This window comes from Fusarium odoratissimum, assembly GCF_000260195.1.
Source record: "Fusarium odoratissimum NRRL 54006 unplaced genomic scaffold supercont1.33, whole genome shotgun sequence".
Taxonomy (NCBI): domain Eukaryota; kingdom Fungi; phylum Ascomycota; class Sordariomycetes; order Hypocreales; family Nectriaceae; genus Fusarium; species Fusarium odoratissimum.
The window spans coordinates 66,072-90,377 of record NW_022158779.1 but is presented as its reverse complement, the minus strand read 5'-3'; the positions used below and the strand labels follow the sequence as shown (position 1 = coordinate 90,377).

At 47.4% G+C, this 24,306-nt stretch overlaps 9 protein-coding genes and 2 non-coding genes across 11 annotated transcripts; 8 read left to right on the top strand and 3 right to left on the bottom strand.

Annotated features, from left to right (window-relative positions):
- The first annotated feature begins 983 nt into the window (after nucleotides 1–983).
- On the top strand, nucleotides 984–2,291 carry FOIG_13400 (uncharacterized protein). The gene has a single exon (XM_031214549.1). It carries the CDS (start codon nucleotides 993–995, stop codon nucleotides 2,013–2,015), a length of 1,023 nt encoding a protein of 340 aa, XP_031055640.1. The 5' UTR covers nucleotides 984–992; the 3' UTR covers nucleotides 2,016–2,291.
- Nucleotides 2,292–2,915: 624 nt separating this feature from the next.
- Nucleotides 2,916–2,998, top strand: FOIG_13399. The gene has a single exon. It is a non-coding gene; the product is annotated as a tRNA-Lys (tRNA).
- Nucleotides 2,999–3,492: 494 nt separating this feature from the next.
- On the top strand, nucleotides 3,493–4,200 carry FOIG_13398 (uncharacterized protein; the record flags this gene model as incomplete). Its single annotated transcript, XM_031214548.1, has 1 exon — nucleotides 3,493–4,200. One exon carries the CDS (start codon nucleotides 3,493–3,495, stop codon nucleotides 4,198–4,200), a length of 708 nt encoding a protein of 235 aa, XP_031055639.1.
- A 374-nt stretch (nucleotides 4,201–4,574) lies between these two features.
- FOIG_13397 lies at nucleotides 4,575–4,670 on the top strand. Its single transcript has one exon. It is a non-coding gene; the product is annotated as a tRNA-Ile (tRNA).
- Nucleotides 4,671–5,043: 373 nt separating this feature from the next.
- Nucleotides 5,044–6,706, bottom strand: FOIG_13396 (uncharacterized protein; the record flags this gene model as incomplete). The annotated part of the gene is made up of 2 exons (XM_031214547.1): nucleotides 5,044–6,533; nucleotides 6,580–6,706. The coding sequence occupies 2 exons, from the start codon at nucleotides 6,704–6,706 to the stop codon at nucleotides 5,044–5,046; spliced, it is 1,617 nt and encodes a 538-aa protein (XP_031055638.1).
- Nucleotides 6,707–7,239: 533 nt separating this feature from the next.
- Nucleotides 7,240–8,041, top strand: FOIG_13395 (uncharacterized protein). The gene has a single exon (XM_031214546.1). It carries the CDS (start codon nucleotides 7,390–7,392, stop codon nucleotides 7,897–7,899), a length of 510 nt encoding a protein of 169 aa, XP_031055637.1. The 5' UTR covers nucleotides 7,240–7,389; the 3' UTR covers nucleotides 7,900–8,041.
- An 815-nt stretch (nucleotides 8,042–8,856) lies between these two features.
- On the top strand, nucleotides 8,857–10,457 carry FOIG_13394 (uncharacterized protein; the record flags this gene model as incomplete). Its single annotated transcript, XM_031214545.1, has 3 exons — nucleotides 8,857–9,059; nucleotides 9,108–9,490; nucleotides 9,547–10,457. 3 exons carry the CDS (start codon nucleotides 8,857–8,859, stop codon nucleotides 10,455–10,457), a joined length of 1,497 nt encoding a protein of 498 aa, XP_031055636.1.
- Nucleotides 10,458–11,232: 775 nt separating this feature from the next.
- On the top strand, nucleotides 11,233–14,576 carry FOIG_13393 (uncharacterized protein; the record flags this gene model as incomplete). Its single annotated transcript, XM_031214544.1, has 10 exons — nucleotides 11,233–11,316; nucleotides 11,363–11,599; nucleotides 11,652–12,986; nucleotides 13,042–13,188; nucleotides 13,246–13,420; nucleotides 13,474–13,588; nucleotides 13,646–13,692; nucleotides 13,751–13,979; nucleotides 14,030–14,296; nucleotides 14,363–14,576. The coding sequence occupies 10 exons, from the start codon at nucleotides 11,233–11,235 to the stop codon at nucleotides 14,574–14,576; spliced, it is 2,850 nt and encodes a 949-aa protein (XP_031055635.1).
- Nucleotides 14,577–17,176: 2,600 nt separating this feature from the next.
- Nucleotides 17,177–19,927, bottom strand: FOIG_13392 (uncharacterized protein). Its single transcript, XM_031214543.1, has 3 exons — nucleotides 19,253–19,927; nucleotides 18,161–19,195; nucleotides 17,177–18,096 (listed from the first exon to the last, which is right to left on the bottom strand). The coding sequence occupies exons 1-2, from the start codon at nucleotides 19,390–19,392 to the stop codon at nucleotides 18,529–18,531; spliced, it is 807 nt and encodes a 268-aa protein (XP_031055634.1). The 5' UTR covers nucleotides 19,393–19,927; the 3' UTR covers nucleotides 17,177–18,096; nucleotides 18,161–18,528.
- Nucleotides 19,928–20,283: 356 nt separating this feature from the next.
- Nucleotides 20,284–23,793, top strand: FOIG_13391 (uncharacterized protein). The gene is made up of 3 exons (XM_031214542.1): nucleotides 20,284–22,136; nucleotides 22,185–22,518; nucleotides 22,573–23,793. The coding sequence occupies exons 1-3, from the start codon at nucleotides 20,896–20,898 to the stop codon at nucleotides 23,161–23,163; spliced, it is 2,166 nt and encodes a 721-aa protein (XP_031055633.1). The 5' UTR covers nucleotides 20,284–20,895; the 3' UTR covers nucleotides 23,164–23,793.
- On the bottom strand, nucleotides 23,110–24,300 carry FOIG_13390 (uncharacterized protein). The gene is made up of 2 exons (XM_031214541.1): nucleotides 23,880–24,300; nucleotides 23,110–23,832 (listed from the first exon to the last, which is right to left on the bottom strand). The coding sequence occupies exons 1-2, from the start codon at nucleotides 24,152–24,154 to the stop codon at nucleotides 23,259–23,261; spliced, it is 849 nt and encodes a 282-aa protein (XP_031055632.1). The 5' UTR covers nucleotides 24,155–24,300; the 3' UTR covers nucleotides 23,110–23,258.
- Nucleotides 24,301–24,306: the final 6 nt, after the last annotated feature.

Genomic DNA, 24,306 nt, shown 5'->3' with positions numbered 1-24,306 from the left:
AGTCTTGATGGGCTCCAAGATTATATATTCTTCAAGCAACTCACTCCCCACAAAGGTCACATCACATTGTTACTCGCTCCACCAAGCCAAACATCTCGTCCCGTCATTTCTCTATCGAAAGCATGAACACTACAGCAGGTTCATGATTTCCGGCTTGGAGAGCACGTTGGTCAAAGCTTGATCCTTGGGGCATCGTAGTTCCACATTCGGGATCTCGGGTTGGTTTGCATGAAAGAGGAGAGGCAGGACTCATAAAGCTGATCATTTAGTCATCAACCGCTGATCTTGTCACTTGGCAATAGTCAAGTCAGGGCCAGTCTGTCAATTTGGGTGTATGTATGTCCGAGCATGAACTGGCTCGTTATCGCATCGCGGAAAAGGGTGCCCATAGCCAAAAGCCTTGAGTCTGTACGCCAGAATTCGCAATTATCGAATCAAAAATTGAGGAGCCCGAGAGGCTGAGTCAGTAGGCGACTGTTTCATCATATAGGTAGTAATCGCCAGATCGCAATCAAAGTGCTGCCAGGCATAAGATTTTAGTGCATCCTTTCATCACTGAGACAATGAGGAGACTGCGAGAGCAACCCATCAGTGTGATTACCCTCAGTCTAAAATGAATATCATTATGTAATTTCCTGAAACATACTTGCTCAGCCTCGAAGGCTGTGGTCTTGGCGGTAATCAGCACCTACAACCTCGTCAAGATCCACAAACACGGAATCCCGTTCGGTTGTCAAGAGATCAGCAGAACTCAAACGACGATATTTTCAAAACACCACATTGAGATCCCGTGAACTGGGCAACACCTAGTTAGCATTGGCTATAACTGCTCACTCAAGAAGTCGAGCAAACTTGAATGGGTAATGCACGCCTCACGATAATAAATCGCGAAATATGTCGGGTCAGCATTACCGCCGTGTGTCGATCCTGTCCAGTAAAAAGGATGAGCTCGCCCAAGTTGGCCGGATCACAGATTCTTCAACACCGAGGCGATGGATGCATTTTTATCGCGAACACATTCTTGCCAGTTATTCTCGGTCGCGATCAAGCGCGTCATCAGTAAACCCGTTCCCTCAACCGCAAAGTGGGTACCCAGAATATCGACCACGCGATGCAGGCCCATGTCGACAGCAGTAGGCCAGGTTATCGACCTCCCCGACGGTAGGCGTCTCGGCTATCATGAGTTCGGTGATCGTACGGGAACTCCAGTAATTTACATCCATGGAACACCGGATTCGGGAGTCACGCTCTCTGGGTTCGAAGACCCTCTCGCGAAACGGCTTGGCGTCCGCTGGATTGCCCCAGATCGTCCGGGTATTGGGAATTCCACATTTTATCCGCACCGTAGAGTCTTGGACTATCCAGCCGATCTGAGAGCTTTGATTCAGCATCTCGAGCTTCCCAACTATCGCATTATTGGAACGAGTGGAGGTGCTGGCTATACTCTTGCATGCGCACAAGCATTGCCTAGAGAGGAACTTCTAACGGTCGGCATATGCGCTGGTGTCGGGCCCTGGGAAGCTGGTCAGGCTGGTCAGAGTGAGCTCATTCAGAAACTCATCATGGTATGGAAAGACCAGAACGAAGACTTCGTAAAGTACATGGAAGGCATCTTTCTCGCTGCGGCACAAGATCCCGACCCGACCAAAATGGAGGCAGTCTGGAGAGAACAGATCAAGGTATTCGAACCAAAAGATCGAGAAGTTCTAGAGAAACCAAACGCCTTCCAGTCTGCTATCAGGGTTTTCAGACAAGTCTATGCCCAAGGAGGGGTGGGCCATGGCCGGGAGATGAAGCTCAACACTGAACCTTGGGGTTTCAACGTGGAAGACATCGACTACGAGGGTATCAGATTGTGGTATGGGTCTGCAGACGAGAATACTTCACCAGAAATGGGACGATACATGGCAGGGAGGCTACCAAAGGCGGTCTACAAGGAGTATCCGGGGGAGACGCACTATACTATTTGGAGAGAAGAACTGCTGACGGAATTTCTCAAGGACCTGCTGGGTTGAAAGAACAAGCGCTTTCCTGATAAGGTTTCTGGTAGCGGTGTGTCACAGCAATTATATGTTTTTGGTAGATACAAGTCATCAAAGGACGCGAAATCGGAACAAAGAAGGCATGGGTTTGACTCCAAAGCTCGTAGTGGAGGTCACAAACCAGCAATGCCAATTGCAGAAAAGCATGCAAGATAGAACGTGATAAGATAAGATAAGGATAGAAATGACGTTCTTCGTAGTGCAAGACCAACGCATTGCACTACCCTAGAGATGTAGTTTGGCCTACACCCTGGCTTATCGTTCGCTAACAGGAACCGTTAGGGGATGTACCTGATGAGAAAAATGACTTTTATAACGCCATGTATAACTCAAACAAAGTAGGTACTCTTTGATCAGTTTGATTGCTAAGCGACAGCTCTGTTTGGTGAGTTTCTCAACTCATGTGCTACATGTGATTATTCTACCTGGCTTTGATGTCAAGCAAACGAGTAAGCTAAAAATAGCTCACTAGACCAAAGGCATTGGAGACGCGACACGAGCGCGACAAGAGATAGCGTACGTGTCATGATTGCCCTGCCCAACTTCTCCCCCGCATTGTTATCATAGTGCTCCAAGACTCACATCTTGAACTGTGCCGTGAGCAAGCCAACATTCACAAAGCACAGCCCTTCAAAAGATGGCCCCTTTACCTGGAGCGTCACATTGCTATTCATGCTGTTTGACTGCGCACGCAAACTCTGATTTCGTCACAAGCTTGAGTTGCTCTTGGTCCTGCAGTGAAGCCTCAGACTTGTGCAGTGTTCCAAGAGCTTATGCAGCGGCCACTTTGCATAAATATGCATAAATCCGCACGCGATTATGCAACATCCACAAACCGAAGTAGTGCACCGTCTCCCATCCAATAAGAGCCACGCCCGGTTAGCTCAATCGGTAGAGCGTGAGACTCTTACGAGTACGCGATCTCAAGGTTGCGGGTTCGACCCCCGCATCGGGCTGTTCCTATATAAATTCGATTGCGAGCGTTTGCGAGGCTTTCTTTTTTTTTGATATTTTCCCATTATCACAAAGTGGTTGATTGTATTCATGTGACTCAGTGAAAACTCATGCATGTTATCTTTTTGCGTTGTCATCTTCTTGTTTTTGTCTCAAAGGACCTGTCCTACTGTTTGCTTGTTACTCAAAGATTACTGCCAGGCACTTCACTCAGATGTAACAATGCGCTTTGTTTATTTTTGTATTCACAACCAGAAAACTCCCTGCGATTGCCATACTGTCTGTCAATGAGATCGATTTACCAAAACAGACTCAATAAACGAAGACAAATAAAAGAACATCATGAGACATCAGTTTGTGCACAAAGTGACGTTCGTTTTGAACATTATGATAAATATATAATGCCTAGAAGGGAACTTCTTCCCATCATCATCTGTCAATCTGTTGAAGTCGAGACTCAACCCTCTTCCATCAAAAGCATCACAAATTTCTTGAGATGGCAACTCTCAACGCTCTCAAGAAAGCCCTCAAAAAGGTTAGCGATGAAGCACCCCGAAAACCATTGAACGACGAAGAGTACGACAATGGTCTCAGCCTCTTTGCCCAGGCCTCCGGCGAGCAGACGTACCAGAAGACTTTCATTATTGCTCAACTGTCTGAATTGATAGCCCTCTTAGCACGAGATGAGATCTTAGTCTTGGAGATTGGCCCAGGCCCGGAAAGTGTTCTAGGGCACCTGCCGGCCATTCTGAGGAAGAGGATCACGAAATACGTCGCATTGGAGCCCTCTTTTCAATACACTCAAAGTCTCACAAGATGGCTATCTCCTATGGAGGACGAGAGACCACTTCCCTCTTTGAAACATTCACTCATTCGCCCGGCACCCTTCACAACAGAGAGCTGCAAGGGTCAGAATTACGATGTCATTTTCTTCTGCCATAGCTTATATGGAATGAAACGAAAGAAAAAGATTATCAGACATACTCTCAAGATGCTGCCAAAAGACCCACTTGGCGGTATGGTCATCATCTTTCACCGCGGCGGTTCTCTCATTCTCGACAATCTGGTTGGTCACTGTTCGCTGGCCTTCCCCAACCGCGCTACAGCTATCAAAGACGACGATGAAGCCATCGACAGTTTCGCTCGCTTCATCGCTGGATACCGTTTGACGAACGGAAAATTATATGAGACCCGTCAGGCGTAGTGGCGGACAATCTGCCGTGAATTGGCGGGCCGTGACGACAATCGCCCAGGTCATCTTATGTTGAGTTCAACTGAAATCATGATAGCAATGACCCGACATGCCACCAAGCTACCTGGATTGACCGCTCTTGTACCATTGGTACCCAGCTGGGATATCCTTGACTCCATCTGCGGAACTCGAATGGTGCCATCTTCGTGTAAGTCTCAGAGAACCTGATAAAATTGCACCAATATAGCCACAACAATACCACAAAGAGCCTGTGATCGAGTTCAGGCAGCCTAAAGATATACGAAGCCGCCGAGAAAGTGGTCACTTCGCTCTGTTCGAGAATTTTGAGCTGGGATAAGAGTCTCGGCTTCCAACGCATTCGGACGGCTTCCGTAGCTCAGTTGGTTAGAGCGTCGTACTAATACTTCAATCCCGAGTATCCAGTAATGCGAAGGTCTCAGGTTCAAGCCCTGGCGGGAGCAATCCCATCGCCTTCCGAACCCTCTTTTTGCTGTTTCTGTAACCATTGCGATATGCTTTTGTCAGCGGACTCGCTGTGGCGTTGGTGTTGAAGCTTCGGCGTACTTTGTCTCGTACCTGCCCGTACCTCAAGCACTGAGAAATTTAATATCAGAGATAAGATAAGAAGAATGGCCCTCTGAAGCTACGACCTGATTGGTCGCATCGAAGACCTCAGTAAGTATGTGCCTCGAAGGAACAGTTTAGACTACATTTTCCATAAGTTTAGGATGAGAATTGATGACTTTATGATGAGGATTGCTTAAGAAGACCTTTGATCATTTGGATGCAGTGATCAATTGAGCATTTAGGTAAACAGAGAACATGAACGACAGCTTATAGCTCAAACACTTCCTCCTGTAAAAAGAAAAGTCCTTCTCTGTCAGAAACATCACATGCAGCCGCTCTAGCTTGCTTGAGAAGTTTTCTTGGTCCACACAAGTTCACGGCTGTATCCATACCAAGACGCTTAGACTTGAGCTGCCCGAACCACTGCTTTAGATCTGGTCGCCCCAATTGGATAGACCAAGGTTTTGGAGAGCTCATGCCCTGCATTTCGTGAGATGGCTCACTCATGTGAACCGCGCTGTGCGCTCCACCAGTGACAAAGATAGATATGTCTAGCGTTGCTGGCGAATCTGGATTTGCACATTCCTTAACAAGTTCAGTAAGTTCATCTGCGAACCACTGGATATGCTGAGCATCTCTGACGACCCAGAGAAGATGAATGTGAGACATAGAATGACTGCCTACATTAATAGCTGCTTTTCTGATGATATGAGACGCAATGCTGATACCTGGCGTAATTCCAATGCCACCGGCGATGAGGACCGTCACCGGCAGCAAGCCCCAGGATACTGACCCAACACCGTATGGGCCATCAAGACGCATCTTGAGCGGATGAGCCATAATGCTGTTCGAGTCCAAGGAAGCACACCCATGCTGATTAACATCGCTGTTGCAGTCAGCATACTGTACAGCTTTAGTGAAGCCCCCAAGACCTCGGACGGCGATTGTCGCAGTCTTCCCGGGATCATTCGGTGCACTGGCGACAGTGAATGGATGCCAGTTCACAAAGGACACCCTTGGGATTTGAAGCCAGACAACCTGTCCGGGAGTACGAGTCCTCAGACCCTTGACCTTGAACTTTGTTACGTTGCCTTCAAATGCCTCAACACTCTGCACTTGGATGTTGCGAAAATTGTACGCCAATCGGATTGCTCGATCTATGCCCCAGAGCAAAAGCCCTGGAAGCATGAGTTCCGGCCCATGCGAGGCATGGATCAAAGCCCCGACGACGAAAATGAAGAACAGAGCGTGAGTGTAGTAGAAGACCTCGAAAAAGCGGCGTCGCACGATTGGCAGGGCCGTAAGGAAGAGCATGACGAGAGCGATCCAGGCCATCAAACCCACCTGGATCCGATGGTTTCCGAAGCTGGTGGTGACCTGTTTTGTCTCGATGTAATGCTGGATATTGAACGATACATGGGCTGTTGCATGAGCAACTGTTGCAAGGCCGATCCAGCGATGGTACTGAAGGAGGACTGGGCTGGGAATACGCAGAAGGGATGCGAACAGATTGTTTCGGGATGCCATCAGCAGTGCGAGACCAGCATTGGCAATTGCTAGCCAGCCGTACAGGGTGTAATCGGCCGTGAACTCGTTGGATTGTACGCTGAAGACCAAGTTAAGGGCGAGAAAAGTTGTGAAGCGAGCAACATCGGTAACGTGCCAGTCTAAGTATAGGAGAGAAAGCGGGAAGCTGTGTAGTTTGTGAAGCCAGACAGTAATACTCCAGTGCAACACATTTCGATCCCGTCGTCGATCTGGATGAATTAGCAAAGTATAAGCATGGAGAAAAAGAGCTCTCACACTTATTGTATCTTTGGAAGGCGTAGATACTGAAGGGAGTGAGAGATTCCAAGGATATTAAGCCAACAACGCTGCCAAAGTAAACTCTTGCAGCAGTGTAGCGATCGATGATCACAGGATCAGTCATTTTCGAATGGCAAGAATGCTCAACAGGCGTAAGACAAGGGGAATAAGTGATAATTCAATATTGCACATGGATATTGAGAAGATAACCACTAAATACTTGAGATACAAGTCTATATTGTTAAAAGCATGGCGGCAGTGCATAGATACTGCTGCAACTGATGATTGATCAAACTTACCGTTCAAATCCTGTGGCTGACTGGATTCCAAAAAATAAATGCTAGAACTGGGGCTGAGAAATTAACATCTCAGCACGGTAAATGAGAAACATTGTTGAATGATCAAATGTTCTGATGCTATCCCTGACGTGGCGTCGAGGCTATGCTTGTAGGTGCGGGCGCTGGCTGGGTTGACCACCATTGCTAATCAGAATTTCCTTTTTGGGCAATGCGGATGGAAACAAGCTTAATTTTATGGTAAATTTAGGCAAAGCCCTGCTGTGAAACATTTAGCCTCAAACTCCGAGGCGGATAATTGTCTCTGGGGTTTATTTGCTGTATCATCTAAATTGCCTCTTATAGAATCGAGGTGAAGCAGTACGGCAGTATAAGAAGATTGAGACAGTGCAATGAAACCAGCTTCATCAGCAATCAAACTCGGATTACAATCTACCTCCATCTACTGCAACCTTTCTGCAAAGTCAACATTTACCTCAAACCTCAATTTTATACACCTCTTCTTTTCACAATGGCTTTCAAGCTCGCCGCTCTTCTCTTTGCATCCGCTGCCATGGCCGCAAAGATGGGCGACTCTGGTGCCCTATCCTCGCTGGATGCTGGACTTGGCGGTACAGTTGAGGTTGTCAGCAACACTGAACTCAAGATCACCGATTACGAACTCAAAGACGCATCCGCACCTGCTCTCTACTGGTGGGGATCCAAGACTGAAGACCTCTCATCCGGCTTCCGTATCAACAAAGAGCGCATCAGCGATACCTCATCCAAGATGGATATCATGGTTAAGCTTGATGCTGGCCATACTGCGAAAGACTTCTCTTACGTTGGTCTCTGGTGTGAGAAGTTTGCCGCCAACTTTGGCCAGGCAAAATTGACATCTGATGGCGGCTCTATGAATTCGACCGACGAGATGGATATGAAAAAGGATGAAATGAACGGTGCATCGGGTTGTCCCACTGGTCAACCCGCCATGGTTGTGGCTATCTTGAGTCTGCTCGCTTTCTCCGCCTACTTTGCATGATGACTTGTTGGAGCTTGGGACTTGGGGATGTTAACGGGCATACAACAAATAACATGTAGTTATTTCAATTCAGTAGCGTTGGCATTAATACCGGCTGCATTAAATTATATAAATGTGCCTCTAATTGCACAAGCTTCGAGTGAATGGCCTTCCTCGATAATTAATTGTGATATTTGCGTCCATCAACTGGAGTGCTAGGACCCGCTTGGCGCTGTAGATCATCGTCAACAGCGGGTAGCCATCAGTCGCGAAAGAAGCCCGGGCTGCACGCGGCTGTGCTTGGAGTCAATTTCTGTTTGATCAAGAAGGCAATTATTAGTATCAAACTCGTCATGATCCGCTGAATGTTTGCCAAATACGATTTTTCGTTCACTTGATCCTCCAGGCGCTGAAGATCCCCTGTACTATTGAGCAGCTTACTCGATTAGGCAATCTTGATTATGAACCTCGAAACAAGCAATCAGAACAAGCCTCACTGTCAGCGCTAAGCTTTTCAGCCCTGCGGGAACCAAGGTCAACAGCTTTACTGCATTCAGTAATTCTGATTAGCTGGCGGCCAAAGCTTCGATAAAACATTGGCGAAAATGAATTCTTATTCGGTTTGAGCCCAGGCTGTGATCGATATTTGACAACTTCATTCTGTTTATCTCAAAAGGCTGATGAAGACGGCGTCGCTTCGCCTCTGGAAAGGGCGATGTAAGCTTCGGCGCATCTCTCCGGGAAGAATTGATGAGAGGATCAATATTGGGGTCCGAGGTAATGGTGTATATAAGTGATTGACCTTGGCATCTGTTTTCTCATTCCATCAAACAACACCACTCTCATACTTCAACCCAGTCCGATTCAACTAGATTCTTTCCAACATCTATCTCCAATACGAACAACATGGACGCAGCACACCATACAGCAACGCATGACATGACTCCCAATATGACAAGCTTTGAACCAACGCCCAATATGTCGACCTTCGACGCAGCGTCACATACAGAAAACATGGACGGCCGACACACACCTGACGATGAACATGAGCCGTGTATCAGGACTAATGCCGGATCTGGAGGACATAACCTGTCACCCACTGATCCCGATAGTCCCATGAGTTGGTCAATTCTCAAGAAGGTCTACGTATCGGCTTGTTCATTCTTTTTTGTGTTTGTAATGTAAGTTACCCATGCCATGGAATGGCCCATTGATATTGACTTGAGTAGCATGTACGGAACAACCACTTACACAGCAGCCATCAGCGCCATCCCAGAGGCATTTGGTGTCTCACAGCGCGTGGCTGTCCTCGGTTTTACAATGCCATTCTTTGGCGTCTTTTTCGCACCCATCTACACTCCGCATCTCTCTGAGCGACACGGCCGACGACCCATCTACTTCACCAGCTTCCCGCTCTTCTGCCTCTGTGTGATCGTGATCGGTCTTGCAACCAACATTTCGACATTGTTGGCTTTTCGGTTCCTGGCTGGACTTTTTGGTGGTCCCTGCGTTGTCTTGATCGAAGGCACCTTTGCTGATGTCTGGCCTGCCAACAAGACGGTGACATATTATTCTTTCTTGACTCTTGCTTCTTATCTTGGAGCTGCTGCCGGTATGTTCTGAGTTTTCTCTTGAGTCTAGACAGAAAACTGACATTTGTGACTGCAGGCCCTATTATCGGCGGCTTTGTCTTCGCAGCCAAAGGGCCCGCCTGGCTCTCATGGGTCACTCTCATCTTCGCCACTGCAGCCCTTGCATTTGGCTCCTTCATGCCTGAAACATACGGTCGAGAGATTCTACGAACCCGCATTCGCTACAACAGGAGCGGTATCAGATTGCCATGCGCTCAAAGCGGTGTGACATTTTCTGAAATGACCCATATCACCGTTCTTACACCAGTCAAAATGCTCTTCACAGAACCCCTCGTCATCTTGATCTCTCTCTACCTTGGCCTTAACTTTGCAGTTGTATTCCAGTGGTTCATTTCTGTACCGGCTGCATTGGGCGCCACGTATGGCTTTGGAGTTAGACAATCTGGTCTGGCATTCGTCTCCGCTATTGTTGGAGTGATACTAGCACTTCTTACCTCCTCCTTGATTGAGGCTCTACTCTCCAGTCGAGCTAAGCGAAACATGGAAGATATTGAGAAGCGTCTTGTCCCAGCCATGTTTGGAGCGTTCTTGGCAGCTGGTTCTCTGTTCTGGGTTGCGTTTACTGCAACTCCCAGCATTCACTACCTTGCTCCAATTTCTGGCACAGCAGTCTATGTATGGGGCAATGCGATGGTTCTCATCTCGTTCATTTCCTATCTGTTTGATGCATATCCGCCAGCTGGAACTCTTTCTGCACTCACAACTGCGGCATGCTTTCGATTGGTCTGCGCAGGGACTGTGCCAGTCTTTATCCTCGACATGCTTACCAACTTGGGCGGAGCCTGGACTTTCAGCCTCTTTGGCATAATCTCTGGTGTCATGACTCCATTTCCCTTTGTTCTCTACTGGTTTGGACCGCATTGGCGCAGTAAGAGTAGGTATGGTGCTCGCTGGACCGCAATTCCCGAGGTGCACACAATGGAATAGATACAACTGATTTCGCGCTTGAAAGGGTGGTTTTTGGTTCTGTATAGGCTGGTTATAATGTTGCGTTTCTTTTACGTCAAGCGCTTGTTATGGAGATAGACTTAAATCTAAGAAGGGACTATATCATTGGACGTTTAAGTTCCGGCGATCTGCGAACGCGTCGTGGCATTTGCTTTAGTCGCTATGTGGCCCTAGAATCTCGGCATTGCTTACCACTGCTAATTTCTATCTCTCATATCTCATCCTATTGGATGCGGATCATAGTAAGACAACCTTTTTACCCTATCAGTGACTATTGAAGGATTTATCCAATCTCAAGGATTCGAACTGTCACATATCGAAAGGTTGACTTTCTCGCTTAGAATGCCGAGATAACCGTGGTGGGCACTTTCAATGGAACCATAGCGTTTGAAGCTATACGATTCTGAGGGTAGAGCAATCCTTCACCCACCGAGCAACCTCTTTAATACCTAACCGAAAGCTAAAATCAGTGAAGCATACAGGTGAGTCTATTTGAAATGCCGCGTTGGGCAATTGCGAGTTATCATGACAGCTCCTGCAGGAACACATGCATCGGCTTTAGCAGCCTCCGTCATTTCCGATGTTCTCGATGTAACATCATTCGGCCCATTCTGCTAGTAAATCGCACTACGTCAGATGTGAGAAGACGGCAACAGAAAGCAATTGGAAATAAATACATGCCGTATGATGCCAATATGTGGCTTTGTATAGACACTGCAAAGCTGCATTTCAATTTGCTCTCATCGCGTTCATGATGAAGGGACTAGTCGGGTTGTTGGCCATCTCTAGCACTCTCGCCAGAGTTGCCAGTGCCAAAGCAGTATTTGCTCATTATATGGTCAGTTCCTTTCCCACTCATCTACCTTTCGTGCTCTATTACTAAGGATTATGCCTCGTACCAGGTCGGAACTGTGACTCAGGAGCATGCGCATAAAGATATCGACAATGCCAAGTCTATGGGCCTAGACGGCTTCGCATTGAACATTGGTGACGCTACTCGTGACTATGTCTCTCAGGCTCTCAGCTACCTCTTTCCGTATGCCGAGTCCGTCGGTTTCAAGCTGTACATCTCCATGGATGTCTACGCTTCTGGTGATGCCTGCTACCATGGCGCCAAGTCGGTATGTGAACCGACTTTTCTGACTTACCGTTGATTTTGGCTAACAGTCTCAGTGCCATGGACCATCTGACTACCAGTGGATCTGGGACTCCTATAAAGGGAGTTCGGCGTACTATCAAGTCAAAGGCCGTCCTCTCATCAGCACGTTCTCTTCTGGTGGTTTCCACAACGATACCTGGATTAACTGGAAGAAAGGACTCGCAAACGACATGTTCTTCATGCCCGACTTTGACGAAACTGACGGATACTATGACTCAGCCGATGAATGGTGGTCATACTGGGGCCCGATTGTTGACGGGATCTTCAGTTGGGAGTCTGCCTGGCCCGAACGCAAAGGCTTCGGCGGCAAGTATGCAGGAGACGTATCAATCGATGTTCCCGTTCTATCCGGAGCTCATAAGCATGAGAAACTGTATATGATGGGCCTTAGTCCACTGCAGTACAAGAATGCTTACGGCGCGCACGTTTATCGCCAAGGAGACCTGAACCTGCCAAAACGTATGATCAACATCCTCAACATGGATCCCCAGCCCGACTATGTTCAGTTTCAGACGTGGAACGATGGTCCTGAGGCACACTATATCGGAAACCTATGGACTGAGCAGAACAAAGACACTGAACCCTACTTCTATGCCAACCAGGAGACTTGGGATCATACAGGCTGGCAACCTCTTGTCTCGTCTTTCGTTAATGCTTACAAGACTGGTCAACCAGCTTCCCAGATGACACCAATGAACGGGGATGTTCTCGTCGGTGCTGCATGGTATCGAACCGAGCTTTCGGATGTGAAATGTCCATACGAGGGTAACGATGCCTACTACAACAAACCCGACGGCTGGGATGATGACGTCAACTATCTCTACTACGCTATCATCCTCAATCCCTCCTACGGATCTGGGTACAAGGTAACGGTTTCTGGAAGCACCGAGCACACAGCCCCTCTGAATCCTGGTATGAACTACGGCTATGGCGCTGGAGAGGTTCAAACCGGCGCTCAGCGGATCACCGTCAAGGACCCGAGCGGCAACGTTATTTATACTGCTACCGGAGGAATGTGCGTTAGCGATGGCTGTCCCAACTACATCTACAACGGCAATTACCAAGTCTTACCCTTGAAAAAGGGTAATGTGGACCCAATTTGCAATCAGTGGCCTGATATGGACCATAGTGCTTGTGGCTACGGTACTTGTCATGCCAGTGGTGACGGTAGTAACAACGCGGCGGGCGATGACTTCACCCATGTTACCTGTACTAACCCCGGAGTTACTGATGCTTCCAAAGATGCAAAGTTTCGCTGGGACTCTGTGTATGCAGACCAGGCTTGGACGTGGGGTGTTGATCAGTGGAATGCTAACCCGTTCCCTGGCGGCTTGAACTTTACAGAGCAGGTTCGTAGTCTCCATCGCGACCTAACCGAGATACATGACTAACACTCTTTGATAGTTCAGCAATCTTTTCCACGGCCCAGAGGGTATCGACTGCGGTACCATCGAGAACGACAACCCCTGCGGCTCCAATGTGGTGCAATGCAACGACGTCACGTATCCGGGAGCCTACTTTGCCATCAACTCCATGGAATCCATCTACCGCGTATGCACACTTCATTGGTCGTCACCACTATAAAAGCTTAAGCTGATCACTCAACAGGTTCACTTCAACTTTTGGGACGCACTTGATAGGGCTCAGAACGACATCAATGCTCAAGTTGGAGAGGTCTCTAGCACCTTTGCGCCCATAAAGTCAAGCGATTTCTCCGTGAAGCTTCTTCTCGACATCATTGGTCTTGGATTTTCTCTTGCGGTATCCCCGATGTGGAACTCAGGTTAGTACTGGTAGATTACACGAGTGGCATTATGATGGGCTAACCAGATGTAGCTCTTAAGGGCATGCCTTACTTCAAAGCCAACCCCAACACATTGGCTACTGTCAAGGATTGGGTGAACCCAATGGTAACAAACAGCATTACTATTGCTAAAGACACCCTGAAAGAGTAAGTGATTTCATTTACTAACAGCACTTCAAAGACAAATTGACTTAAGCCTTACAGTGACAGCGCCCTTAGCGCCGAGAACTCCATCTCGACTAGGCTCAATGGTAGGTAGTCCATGTGCTTCTTCTCCTCATGCTTTACTGACGAATTACTCTTTGACAGCCATTGTTACAATCTGGCAAGCTGAGATAGTCTCGATGAACGAGCAACTTTTCAACGGTTCGAAGGAAAATACAGATTTACTCTTCACGGCCATTACGGACGGCCAGATGCTCGAAACGAAGCATCAAGATCTTGGTGTTGACGCGATTCAAGCACTTGTCTCAAAGGCGCTCTTCGCGGAACTGGTTCCACTCGCTTGGCAGCTGTCATCTTCCGAACTTGGTCCAGTGTACGTTGTCGCTCTGCGGTATTCTGGCCTTTCACTAACCTCGCTTCTAGTGTCATCGATTCAGAGCAAGGCTGCGGAGACAAGCCTGATGTGAAGCACATGAGCTCCAAGAGCTACGGTTCATCTGGTGTCTGCGTCGATTCTAAGATGTACTACTTGATCGGATGCACAGGCGAAGCTCGAACCTGCGAGGAGTCCCATGGAAGCTTCAATCCCGGATGCACCGATAACTTTTTCAGTAGCCTTCCAGGACTCGATGACCTGACAGGATCAGAAACAGCCTTTGGTGGTTTGACCAAGGAAGATATCGTGAACGGGTAAGCAGAACCCATACCCCAAACCTTGAGGTTTATGTTGAATCACGCACTGACACCTGGTAACAGAGCCGTCAACAGCTTTGCCGGTAACGGGAATGCTAACGGATGGTCTATGCTTGATCCTTCCAACACAGTTGACGGTATGGATCTAGTCTCCGAGTACAACGTTACAGCCCCAGGAGTCGTCATGTTGCCGGTCTGCACAGCATCCGAGGCCTTTTCTAATTGGTTCTCCTTTACTAATGGAAAGCCTAAGTCGGCCAACTACCCATGCAATTGAGCTGGGCAAAGGGTACGGCGATAGCCCAGATTCACAGATTCGCCAAGTCACGTATTATTATTTTTTTCGTTTCACTCAAAGGGGAGTCGAATATGACATCTCACTTTCATAAAACCTTTCAATTGGCATTTGGCTGTATAGCTGCATTTTAGCTTAGGCATCTTAAGACTCGGATTGTTGAATAAACCATTTCGTTGGATATCATAATACTTAGAATCTTCAACTCAGGTTTTACCGAAAGTGACTATATATCAATGAAAATTAAAGACGGGCCTGTATATAAGGCATGATCGGATATTTGTCGTGTTGAGGTATTATATAGCTCATGAACAGGGGAGCTATGGCTAATGTTCTTGAGCATGTAACGGCAAATATCCATACAACGGAGAAATTCCAAATAGCGACTCAAGCGAAAGACATAAAACAGTACAGCCACGTCTGACGATAATAGGATTAAATCATGAAACGGGGCCAAAGCCTCAGCAATTATATACCGCAATGAAGGGTGCTCTGAAATGTGTAAACCCGATATCCTTGTCAGAATCTATGCCCCTTCCCTCTGTCACTAGTTTGGGATGTGTCGCCAAAATGTTGTCACATCTCTATTGCCCGATTGATCAAAGAAGCGAGGAATGGAAGCCTCATCATTCTCTCTAAAAATATACTCCTGTCGTTCGTTTTGAGTGTCCTTGATGCCCGCTTCTCTTCGATACTGGCAAAGTTGTAACAGGCGCAATCGTTGTCCCTCTTCGACTTCAGGCACGTATTTGACTCCATACGCAGTGGTTTGTTGCTTATCAAGCTCTTCGATTGTCGGGAAGTGGTCAAGACCCTTCTGGCAAAGTCGCGTATCATCCATAAAAACCCACGCTCGTTGTCTAAATATGCTGCGTTGCAAAATCGAGGGTAGAATGCTGAATGGAGGGACGGTATCCAATGAGTGAGTAAGAGACAATCTCTGCACTAAGGAAGATCTCAGCGAGTCATCTAGACAGCTGTTTAAGTCTATCGAAAGCCTGCTGAGAAGGGGAAAGCGATGATTGCGAGGGGACGGATGCTGCGACCTCGTCCAATCGGAAAGTATCGTATACAACCAGCTTCGCATATCTTCGGGCTGTGTCTTGTTTGCAAAGAGTACTAGATTTCTGAGTAGATCAAAGCCGAGGTCTGACAAATCATAAACATATCCTAACAATGCAGAAATACATTGTTGTGGCAGCTTCATATCCTTCCGGGCTGCTATTGGGTTGAAATAAAGGTTATCTGGGTACAGCAGGCGTACTGGGTCGGCGGGGTTGTCTCGTAAAGCACTGGAAGCATGTCTCATCGAGCAGCGTGTAGATATTGTATAAAGAGCCCCATGGACTGCCTTGATATACTCAAAAACGCAACAAATTGCCTCTTGCTCGTAGTTAGCGAGCTCGTAAAGTACCTTTTTGGTAATAGCACTATATTCCCCGTCGTCCAACAGCAATGCCGCCTTTTGTCCATCAATTTTGCAGAGCATGTCATATCTGATAAATGCCCATGCAAGAAGCTGACATTCTGATGAAGTGAGCTCATCTAAAGTGACGTGCTCTGGACAAAAGCTGTGTTGGTTGTAGTAGAGCCCTCTGCTTGGAATTTCGATTTGAGGAAGACAAAGGTAGGCTTGAGGTGGGTTTGAGGAAGTGGCCTTGCTGATGAAGTCTTCCACAAACATACTCATATGGGAGAATAGGTTATAGAGGTTATCAATGGTAGCTTGATCCTTTTTTTCAAAAGGATTAGGTAACGCCTTTGAGGCCCACTGCCTAATGATATATATCATGACGTGATTGTCAGGTCGATTATCGGCCAGCTCCAGATAAAGCAGGCCCAAGGCGTCTTGTAGGAGCTGTTCATGTCGATCTCCATTGAGTAGGTTGACAACATAATGCCGTCTTAGAGTTGTTTTGGATGCCCTGTACTGAGAAAACATGATTGGAGATGCTTGGATGAGTCGAAAAATTGTAGTTGTGGACGAGAACTGAGAAAGGATTCGAATCCTGAGCTCAGGAGGGAGTTTAGAAAAGCAGTCCATTTTTGGTATTGTTTTTAGGCAGACACGGGGGGTTCTTCTGGTGGTGGTGATATTGAAAGGTTGAGGAAAAGAATTGTGACAAGACAGGATCAAGCGCCTTTTTATTGAGCTTGCGATTATGCTTTTTGAGGCCGAATCAGCCTCATGCTGACTCGATTTATCTCTTTTGTGAATCTTAACTTTGCGACGGAACCTTCATAATCTAAACCACAAGAATGGGTTGAGTTTAGTCAGAGTGAACTCTTGGTCACAGCCAATATTAGTGGTTATAGCGAAAGTCTACTTGGTTTCTTGTTAGTTGTGAACGAATGAAAATATCAGCAAGGTTTGGGAGAACAGGCAATGCAGTCGGTGGCAAGGTCCGACCTGAAGTAACGTCGGATTCATGCAGTAACATTCGTTCACAAAACCTTATCAGAATGAGAACCATATATACGAACTACGTACGCAATCAAAGCTCCGATGTGAATCTTATTTAATCACCTCATCATGTATCGCAGGCGATATTTCACACTGCCTCAAAGTTTAGTAATAACAAGGTGTTATTCTTGATACGCTGACTGGATCTATCTTACCAAGATATCGATAGATTCGTCCAAGTCCATACAAGCCGTTGTGGCCTTAACTTACATAAGGCTTTACCTATAACTGTTGCATCATGGCTCAGAGCTCAGAGATCATGGAGAAAGGGTGTCACTTAAGACTGCCTGTCTTTGAGGAGCTAGCATAAGTATCTCAACCGGACTCCCACTCCTTCTTATCTCTCTTGGTATGCCCTTTCTTCCTCCGTGGCAATGGATCAGACTCTGGCTTTTCTTTCCGCTGTGTAGAAAGAGGCGATGCAGAGGGAGGCGGCATCGGCCACCTCGAAGCGATACCCCGAGTGGGCAATTGGTAGCCGAGACGTTGCCCCCGAGTCCCCCGTCCCCAGCCCTTACCGATGGACTACGTGGGCGAATATAACGCGCAGAGATTCTGTCCGATCTTCGACCAACTCGTTCTCGTGATGGGCCTCCGATGATAGGTGCTCCCTCTATCACGGTGGGTCTTTGTCCTGCACCTCGCTCATCCTCTGAACTTTCTTGATCATCGTCGAGGGCTTGGGATACCCGAGGCACTTGACTACTAAGATAGATGTGATTTGTCTCTGACAGCTCACCCAAGTCCCCGTGATCATGGTCTCGTGTCTCAGACGCTCGTGGATCTGTAAGCTGCCATGAAATCTCGAAGGAAATCTCTCCAGTTTGTAAATTATTTGTACCGTCAGGTCCTCGTTCGAAAAGCTTGTGAACATCGCTGTGGGTGTAATCTGTCGATATGATCCGTCGGACGTCTAGCTCTACCCGGCCAAGGAACTTTATACTTTGACCACGTCCTATTCTTCCTATCTCTGACAATATTAATAGTTCGAATAACTTCGGTATATCGCATGGGACCTCTAGGATTATTACTTTATCACTGAAGAATGGTGTTAGCGTCTGTTGATACGGAAGATGTATGCCTTTGCAAACTGTAAACTCACGAAACTAGCCTCTTGGCGCGAAATGTGAATTCTGAGACCTGGCCTCCGTAACTTGCTGCGCATATTAGAGTACCAGGTATCTCTTTTGAACACTGTAAACTCTTGATAGAAACGATGAGGTAACCACTCCCTTCCGACAAGACGCCCCGTCGTTCTGAAACAACTACAACTTCTCTGTCATCGATTATCGTATTCAGTTGAGTCTGCTTTCCCTTCTGGGACCTTTTATTTTTGTGAATAACTTCAAGTGAGGCACCATCCTCAAACGCAAGAGCTCGAGAACCAGACGCTGGTGTATCGCTCCTGTTAAGTTCGTCCGTCACCCGCTCTCGAAAATCAAGAGAAGTACGTTTTTAGCTCAGCATAGACTAGAGAATAGGATCACTCTCGGGACCGCTAGTGTGGCCTTTGTAAGAATAAGTGTCGAAAAATAGGATGGCTCTTTCAAGTTCAGTATGAGCATCTCCCATGAAATTGACTCCAACATCTTGGGGCACGTCTGGATTCCAGAGCTCCCAAAATTCACCAGAGCATAGCATATCCATCGATAGCGCGTATTCCGCTTGCCTCATGTCCCGAATTGTGCTTCTACTCTGAGGTCGCGATATATCAATGCTATCGTTGTCGCTCGTGATATCTTCTGGAATTTCGCCTTCGTAGCTGGGTAGTGACTTGAGGGCAAGGGAGCGCAAATGCCCGGCCAGGTGGTCCTCAAGACGCCCATCGACCTCATCTTCATCCTGGCCACAGAGAGGGCATGATGGGAACATCTTTGGTATCTTACGACTGTTTCTATTTGCCATGATCCGGAGCTGATTGTCGTTGAGCTTGCTGTTGTGAACATCTCGCATGTGAGCAATATACTCGGCACTGGATCTAAACGGGTCAAGGTCCCGATGAGAAGCGCAACGCCAGAACCGACGATGTTGTTGCAGGTGACTTAGCCACTCGTCACTATGGCTGTACAGTACATCTGGCTGATCGCAATCTTCAAAAAGACATATATAGGCATCCAAGTCGCTGATCACATGGTTCCTAGGAATTTGGTAAGACAGCAAATTCCCATGATGATTCCAACGTAAAAAGACTTACTGCCACTCTCGATCGTCAAAGACTTTTTGAGCTGGAAGAGCATGAAGACAATACGGACAGGTAATATCTATAAGACCCACCAGTTCTTTTTCCGAGAAGCCTTCTGAAAGTGAGCTTGCCCCATGTTCTGTAACATTCATCTGTTTTTTCAGTTGCTCATAGCGCTTTTTGAGGGCCAACCCTGGGCTAGGGGGGAATATTAGAGCTTCATGTGAACCAAGAGCAACTGTCCTGCTTGCTGATACAACTGAAGGACTTGCAGCTGCTTTCTGAAAATTTCCTGGCACCAGAGTTGTTGCACTTTTGACTTGGGAAGGTGTTGCCAAGACTCTTCTCGACCTCGTGTTATGCTCTTTGGGCTTATTCTTCTGCGTCTTGGAGTGCTTGGACGATGCAGCTGACTGGGCATTTGGTAGCTAGACTGGTTTCTCGGCTTCTGGTTTCTGCGATTTTATTGTTGTGCTTTCCTGGCGATACCTTCTGTATAAGTTGCGTTTCCTCCGAAGAAGCATTGTCTGAGTTAGTCTATCCTGAAGAACTTCGCCTAACCCGGGGAATTTGTTATAAATATGATGTTTGAAGTGTTCCCGTAGTATGTCCTCCACATCGTTTCCTTCATCGTCTTGGATCTGAAAGTTAGTTGCTTTGAGAGCTTGGGTATCCTTGCTTGCCCGACGGATCGTGTTGGAAATCTTGTTGAGTCTGCTGATCTCTGATGCTGCGTCCACAAGTCCCTTCTGGAAACCTTCGTTTGCATTGTCTTGATTCGAAGACTCTATCATGGAAATCAAGATTGGAGATAGCTCATGGAGCTCCGGCGTTACAACGTTACATCACTACCTCTGCCTTGCCAATATTGAAATAGATTTTACTGCTATATACACTGCTATTATGAGAGGATTCCATGTCTCAACGCCCCTGTATGTTATGAGATAAGATATTCTTGCTATCGTCTCACCTTTACCCCGCCTCGTCTCAGCCGCACATGCACCATTTACCGCCCACTGGAATCACGCCAGAACTTGTCATCAGAAGTCAACCCTAAAGTGAAGGTCTTCTATAGCCACTTGACCTACCACTGTTTACGATTACAAGAAGCTCTTACTAGAGCGCGACAAGATGCATCATGCCTCAATAACGATTGTCTCGACCGAGCGATCTCTCATTTTGGGGTATTGATACCAGAAAGCGGCTTAGATGAGTTTCCGGCCTTTTCCGTGACTCTTGAGTTTCGACTTAAAATGTTGAGCCTTTGGTGGAACGAGACTTGCCGACGAACAGATGACGCGAAGCTAGACTTCGTAAGTCGTTGGTTGAGACAAGACATCACAGAAGAAGAGAGATTGGAAGTGGATGAAGCACTGGAGACGTGCGCTGATGACCTGGATAAGCAGCTCCCCGAAATATCAGTCCAGAAGAAATCCAATGATTTCCCGACTCTGCACGATGGTGAACCACCCTTTGCAGTTTGGAAAGTCGCAAAATCCATCTTCGATACACTTTTATAGTGCAAAAGTTGCTCGTGTCCTTCAGAACACGAGTTCAAAGCCAAGCTTGAGTTAGGGACGTATCGATCGCGTGAGAAGAAGCCAGTCCTGAAACCTAGTCGAAGGCCGAATCGGAAACACGATGGAGACAGTGACATGGGCGGTTTTGAGATGGATATGTTTCTATGTATGGAGCATGATTGGCACGAGTTCCGAATTCAGGCTGCGGAAGAAACAATTGTCCGCTTTAGTGGCCATGAAGAGGCTAGTTCATGCCCAGAAAGGAAGACTCGGAGTAGCAAAAGGATCGAGAGGCTTTGCAAGCCAATCATAGAGATCCGAACAAGACCCTTGCAGCGTCTTCTTGTACGATTGAAGAGCGGCCACCTATTCGAAGTGCGGCCCGAAAAGAGCAACTTCCAGATTGACAAGACCACGGAGCCTATATCTCTTTCCGGATGCTTTGACGAGAGGAAGGACTTCTTTACCGAGAAGACTAAGAGAATTCTTTCGCTTATCATAGGCTATACCGTACTACATCTCTACGGCACGTCATGGCTACAGCCTGGTTGGGGCTCGTCAAACATCAAGCTCTTCCAAACGACAGCCTGCAAAACACCTCTCAGACCATTTGTTGAAGCCCAGCTGCGCAAGACAGATGACCCCGGGGATTACGAAGGTGAATGGACCCAAGAATTCGACTCTGGGCATAGCTGCCCCGAAATGGTTGCTTTGGCGGTGGTGTTGATGGAGATCTACTTCGTGAAACCTTTTAGACAGCTCGCAAAGATGCACAATATCCCTCTCATCGATACTAGAAGTGGTCGGATTACCCTGATGGACGTGGACCAGGTATTCTGGGGTGATGAAGAGGGGGAAGAAGGCTGGCGAACCCAGATCCCGGAGGACTCCCCTTTGCTGGAAGCTATCGACAATTGTCTTGATGGAGAGATATGGGAGGACAATGAAGGGGATCGTTTAGATGTTGAGGAACTCAGAACTCGGATATACGAAAAGGTTGTTAGGCCGCTAGAGCTTCATCTGAGACACGGTTTCAGTCAGATCCAACTTGATGGAGTCGACCAATATGCAAAGAGTCTGGACTTTGGGAAATGGGGCCAGGTAATTACGACGAAAGAGACAGACCAATCACTCCCTTTGTCCGCAGGGCAAACCACGAGCCGCGTTCCATCTCCAGCCGTGCTTCTAGCACAAGGCCAGTTTGACATCAACGCGATGTTCTCTCGATCATTCCAGCAAGTCTGGCATTTGCAGGCCCAAGCACCCTCTTCACTATTCCATCTTGGCTATGCGCTAAGTGACGATAACCTAAGCGAGATGTCTCAATTCTTTGATGACCATGTCAATGATAGGGATAAATCCGTGGCTGAGGCTGAGTAAGTCGTTGCGCTCAATTCGACCACACTCAAACTAACACCTGGTAGAACTGAGAAGTACAGAACTTGGCGATCGGAGTATGAAGATGTCTACAAGACATTTGTAGGGGACTATATTGATCAAAAGCCAACACAACCTGTCAAAATCGCCATTCTCGATACATGTATCGACAGAGATCATCCTTTCTTGGAACTATATGAGGATAACATGAAGGGGAAGAAGAACTTTCACAATGCTTCTCAGAAGAATGTGCCGGATACGAATGGGCACGGGACATTCGCAGCGAACCTGATTCTAGATTACGCAAGAGACGCGCATTTGTATATTATCAAGATCGCGGACAAGAAGAATGCTACACCTGATGCCGCTATTGTGGCAAACGTGAGTATCATCGTAGAGCTAGTGATGAAGAATGGACTAAGCTAACATCATTAGGCGATATACCATGCCGTCGACAAATGGGCAGTAGACATCATCTCCATGTCTTTCGGCTGGCCCTCCCCCGATATGGTTGGTCACGACGCCCTCGAAGACGCCATCGACCATGCATACTCTAAGAAGGTACTAATGTTCGCTACTGCGTCCAATAGCGGCGCTCGGTTGGGCAGAGCATACCCAGCGAGCAACCCGCATGTCATATGTGTACACTCCACAGACACGAATGGTGAAGCCTCCGGCTTCAGTCCAACAGCGGAACCTAACTCTATCAACCTCGCAACAGTTGGCGAGTCCGTCGAGTCAGCATGGCCAACACTTCTGAGTCAAGACTCAAGGTGCCTGCAATCTCGATCGGGAACGTCATATGCCACCCCGATCATGGTAGGTATTGCAGCATTCCTCTTACAATATGCAAGCCTCCATCTTCCTCAGAAGCAGACACTGGCTTTGAAGAGGAGAGAGAAAATGGAGGCTTTGTTGAGGAGATGCGCGATTAGAGGACCAAACTATAAACCACGGGATGACTACTTTTATGTCCATCTTAGTTTGCACAAGCATAATCTGTTTGGAGGGGAGCTGATTGGGTGAACTATGAGATTTCAAGAGCGCTGAGAACATGACAGTATAGCAATACATGATATCATTTGACCTGCAAACTTTTGACCGTAGCTTTTGTAGTACTATCACCCATCATCTGAGTCCTCGTCCTTTGGAATGGCACAGAGAACCTCCTCGTCCCCCTCCATTAACGTCTTCTCCTCAAACCCTTCATCCTGGGCGCTGGGTTCTTCAACCGCAGTGATCTTGAGGCCGGTTTGTTTGCGCTTCACATCTTGAAGATCAAGGTTAGCTCCTTTGGTATACTGATCTTCGCTCTTAACCTTGCCAGTCTTCTTCACTCGGACCTTGCTAACACGAAAGGCAAAGACAAAGTTACCTCCCTCCCACTTGGTGCCTTGACTTGTACCAGCCTTTCCCCCAATGCCAGGGCCACCGCCAATAGGTACAGTACCACCACTCAAGATTGTGCCATCGACTTCCACAGAAAAGTTTCCACCGACAGTGCGCGACTCGAGCGTAGTAGCGGAAGCCCCGGTAACAGATTTCAGTCCAGTGATGATGTAAAGTGGTTTAGAAGAGCCAGATCGCTCTAGCCATTCGCGAACATCCCTAGATTCGACACAATTCTGGAGATATTCTGACGTTGGAATAAACTCAGCGGTCTCCAGAGTCTCAAATGTGAATATTTCCTGATTACTGATGTCGTCAGCTCGTCAATCCGTCGACAAAGATGCAAAACTAACCTTCTTTCTGCCTCAGCACCAATGTCTACGCCAAACCCAAGGACACTGAGAAACTTGGTCAGGATTGAGAACTTTCCGCTTCGCAGTTTCTCCGTCGTGTATTGAACTTTCTTCTTCTCGGTTTTGAAGACGCCTGTTTCTTCAGTCGGTGGAGAATGGGTGAGGGGTATGTGAGGCTTCTTGACAGAGCTGATGACGTTGCCGAGTTTGATGGGGCCTTCTGGAGGATAGTCCCATGTTGGAGCGTAGAAGTAGAAAAAGTCTCGATTGGCCATTATTCAGAACTGATTATGTGTCTCTGAAAAGCAGTGAGGATATCATCGCGATATATAAGAATAGTGAAGGGTGAATTAGGCATCAACAGGGTGCAGGGGTTTGACGCCATTCATTGGCGGCAACGGATGGCATAGCCTCATGAGGCCGCCGA

Coding starts and splice junctions, on each gene's coding strand:
- FOIG_13400 (XM_031214549.1), top strand. CDS start 993: ATGGATGCATTTTTATCGCGAACACATTCTTGCCAGTTATTCTCGGTC.
- FOIG_13392 (XM_031214543.1), bottom strand. CDS start 19,392: ATGAATGTTACAGAACATGGGGCAAGCTCACTTTCAGAAGGCTTCTCG. Junction 19,196..19,252: donor TTTGACGATCGAGAGTGGCA/GTAAGTCTTTTT, acceptor CCAAATTCCTAG/GAACCATGTGATCAGCGACT.
- FOIG_13395 (XM_031214546.1), top strand. CDS start 7,390: ATGGCTTTCAAGCTCGCCGCTCTTCTCTTTGCATCCGCTGCCATGGCC.
- FOIG_13390 (XM_031214541.1), bottom strand. CDS start 24,154: ATGGCCAATCGAGACTTTTTCTACTTCTACGCTCCAACATGGGACTAT. Junction 23,833..23,879: donor GGTGCTGAGGCAGAAAGAAG/GTTAGTTTTGCA, acceptor TGACGACATCAG/TAATCAGGAAATATTCACAT.
- FOIG_13391 (XM_031214542.1), top strand. CDS start 20,896: ATGGGCGGTTTTGAGATGGATATGTTTCTATGTATGGAGCATGATTGG. Junction 22,137..22,184: donor AAATCCGTGGCTGAGGCTGA/GTAAGTCGTTGC, acceptor AACACCTGGTAG/AACTGAGAAGTACAGAACTT. Junction 22,519..22,572: donor ATGCCGCTATTGTGGCAAAC/GTGAGTATCATC, acceptor TAACATCATTAG/GCGATATACCATGCCGTCGA.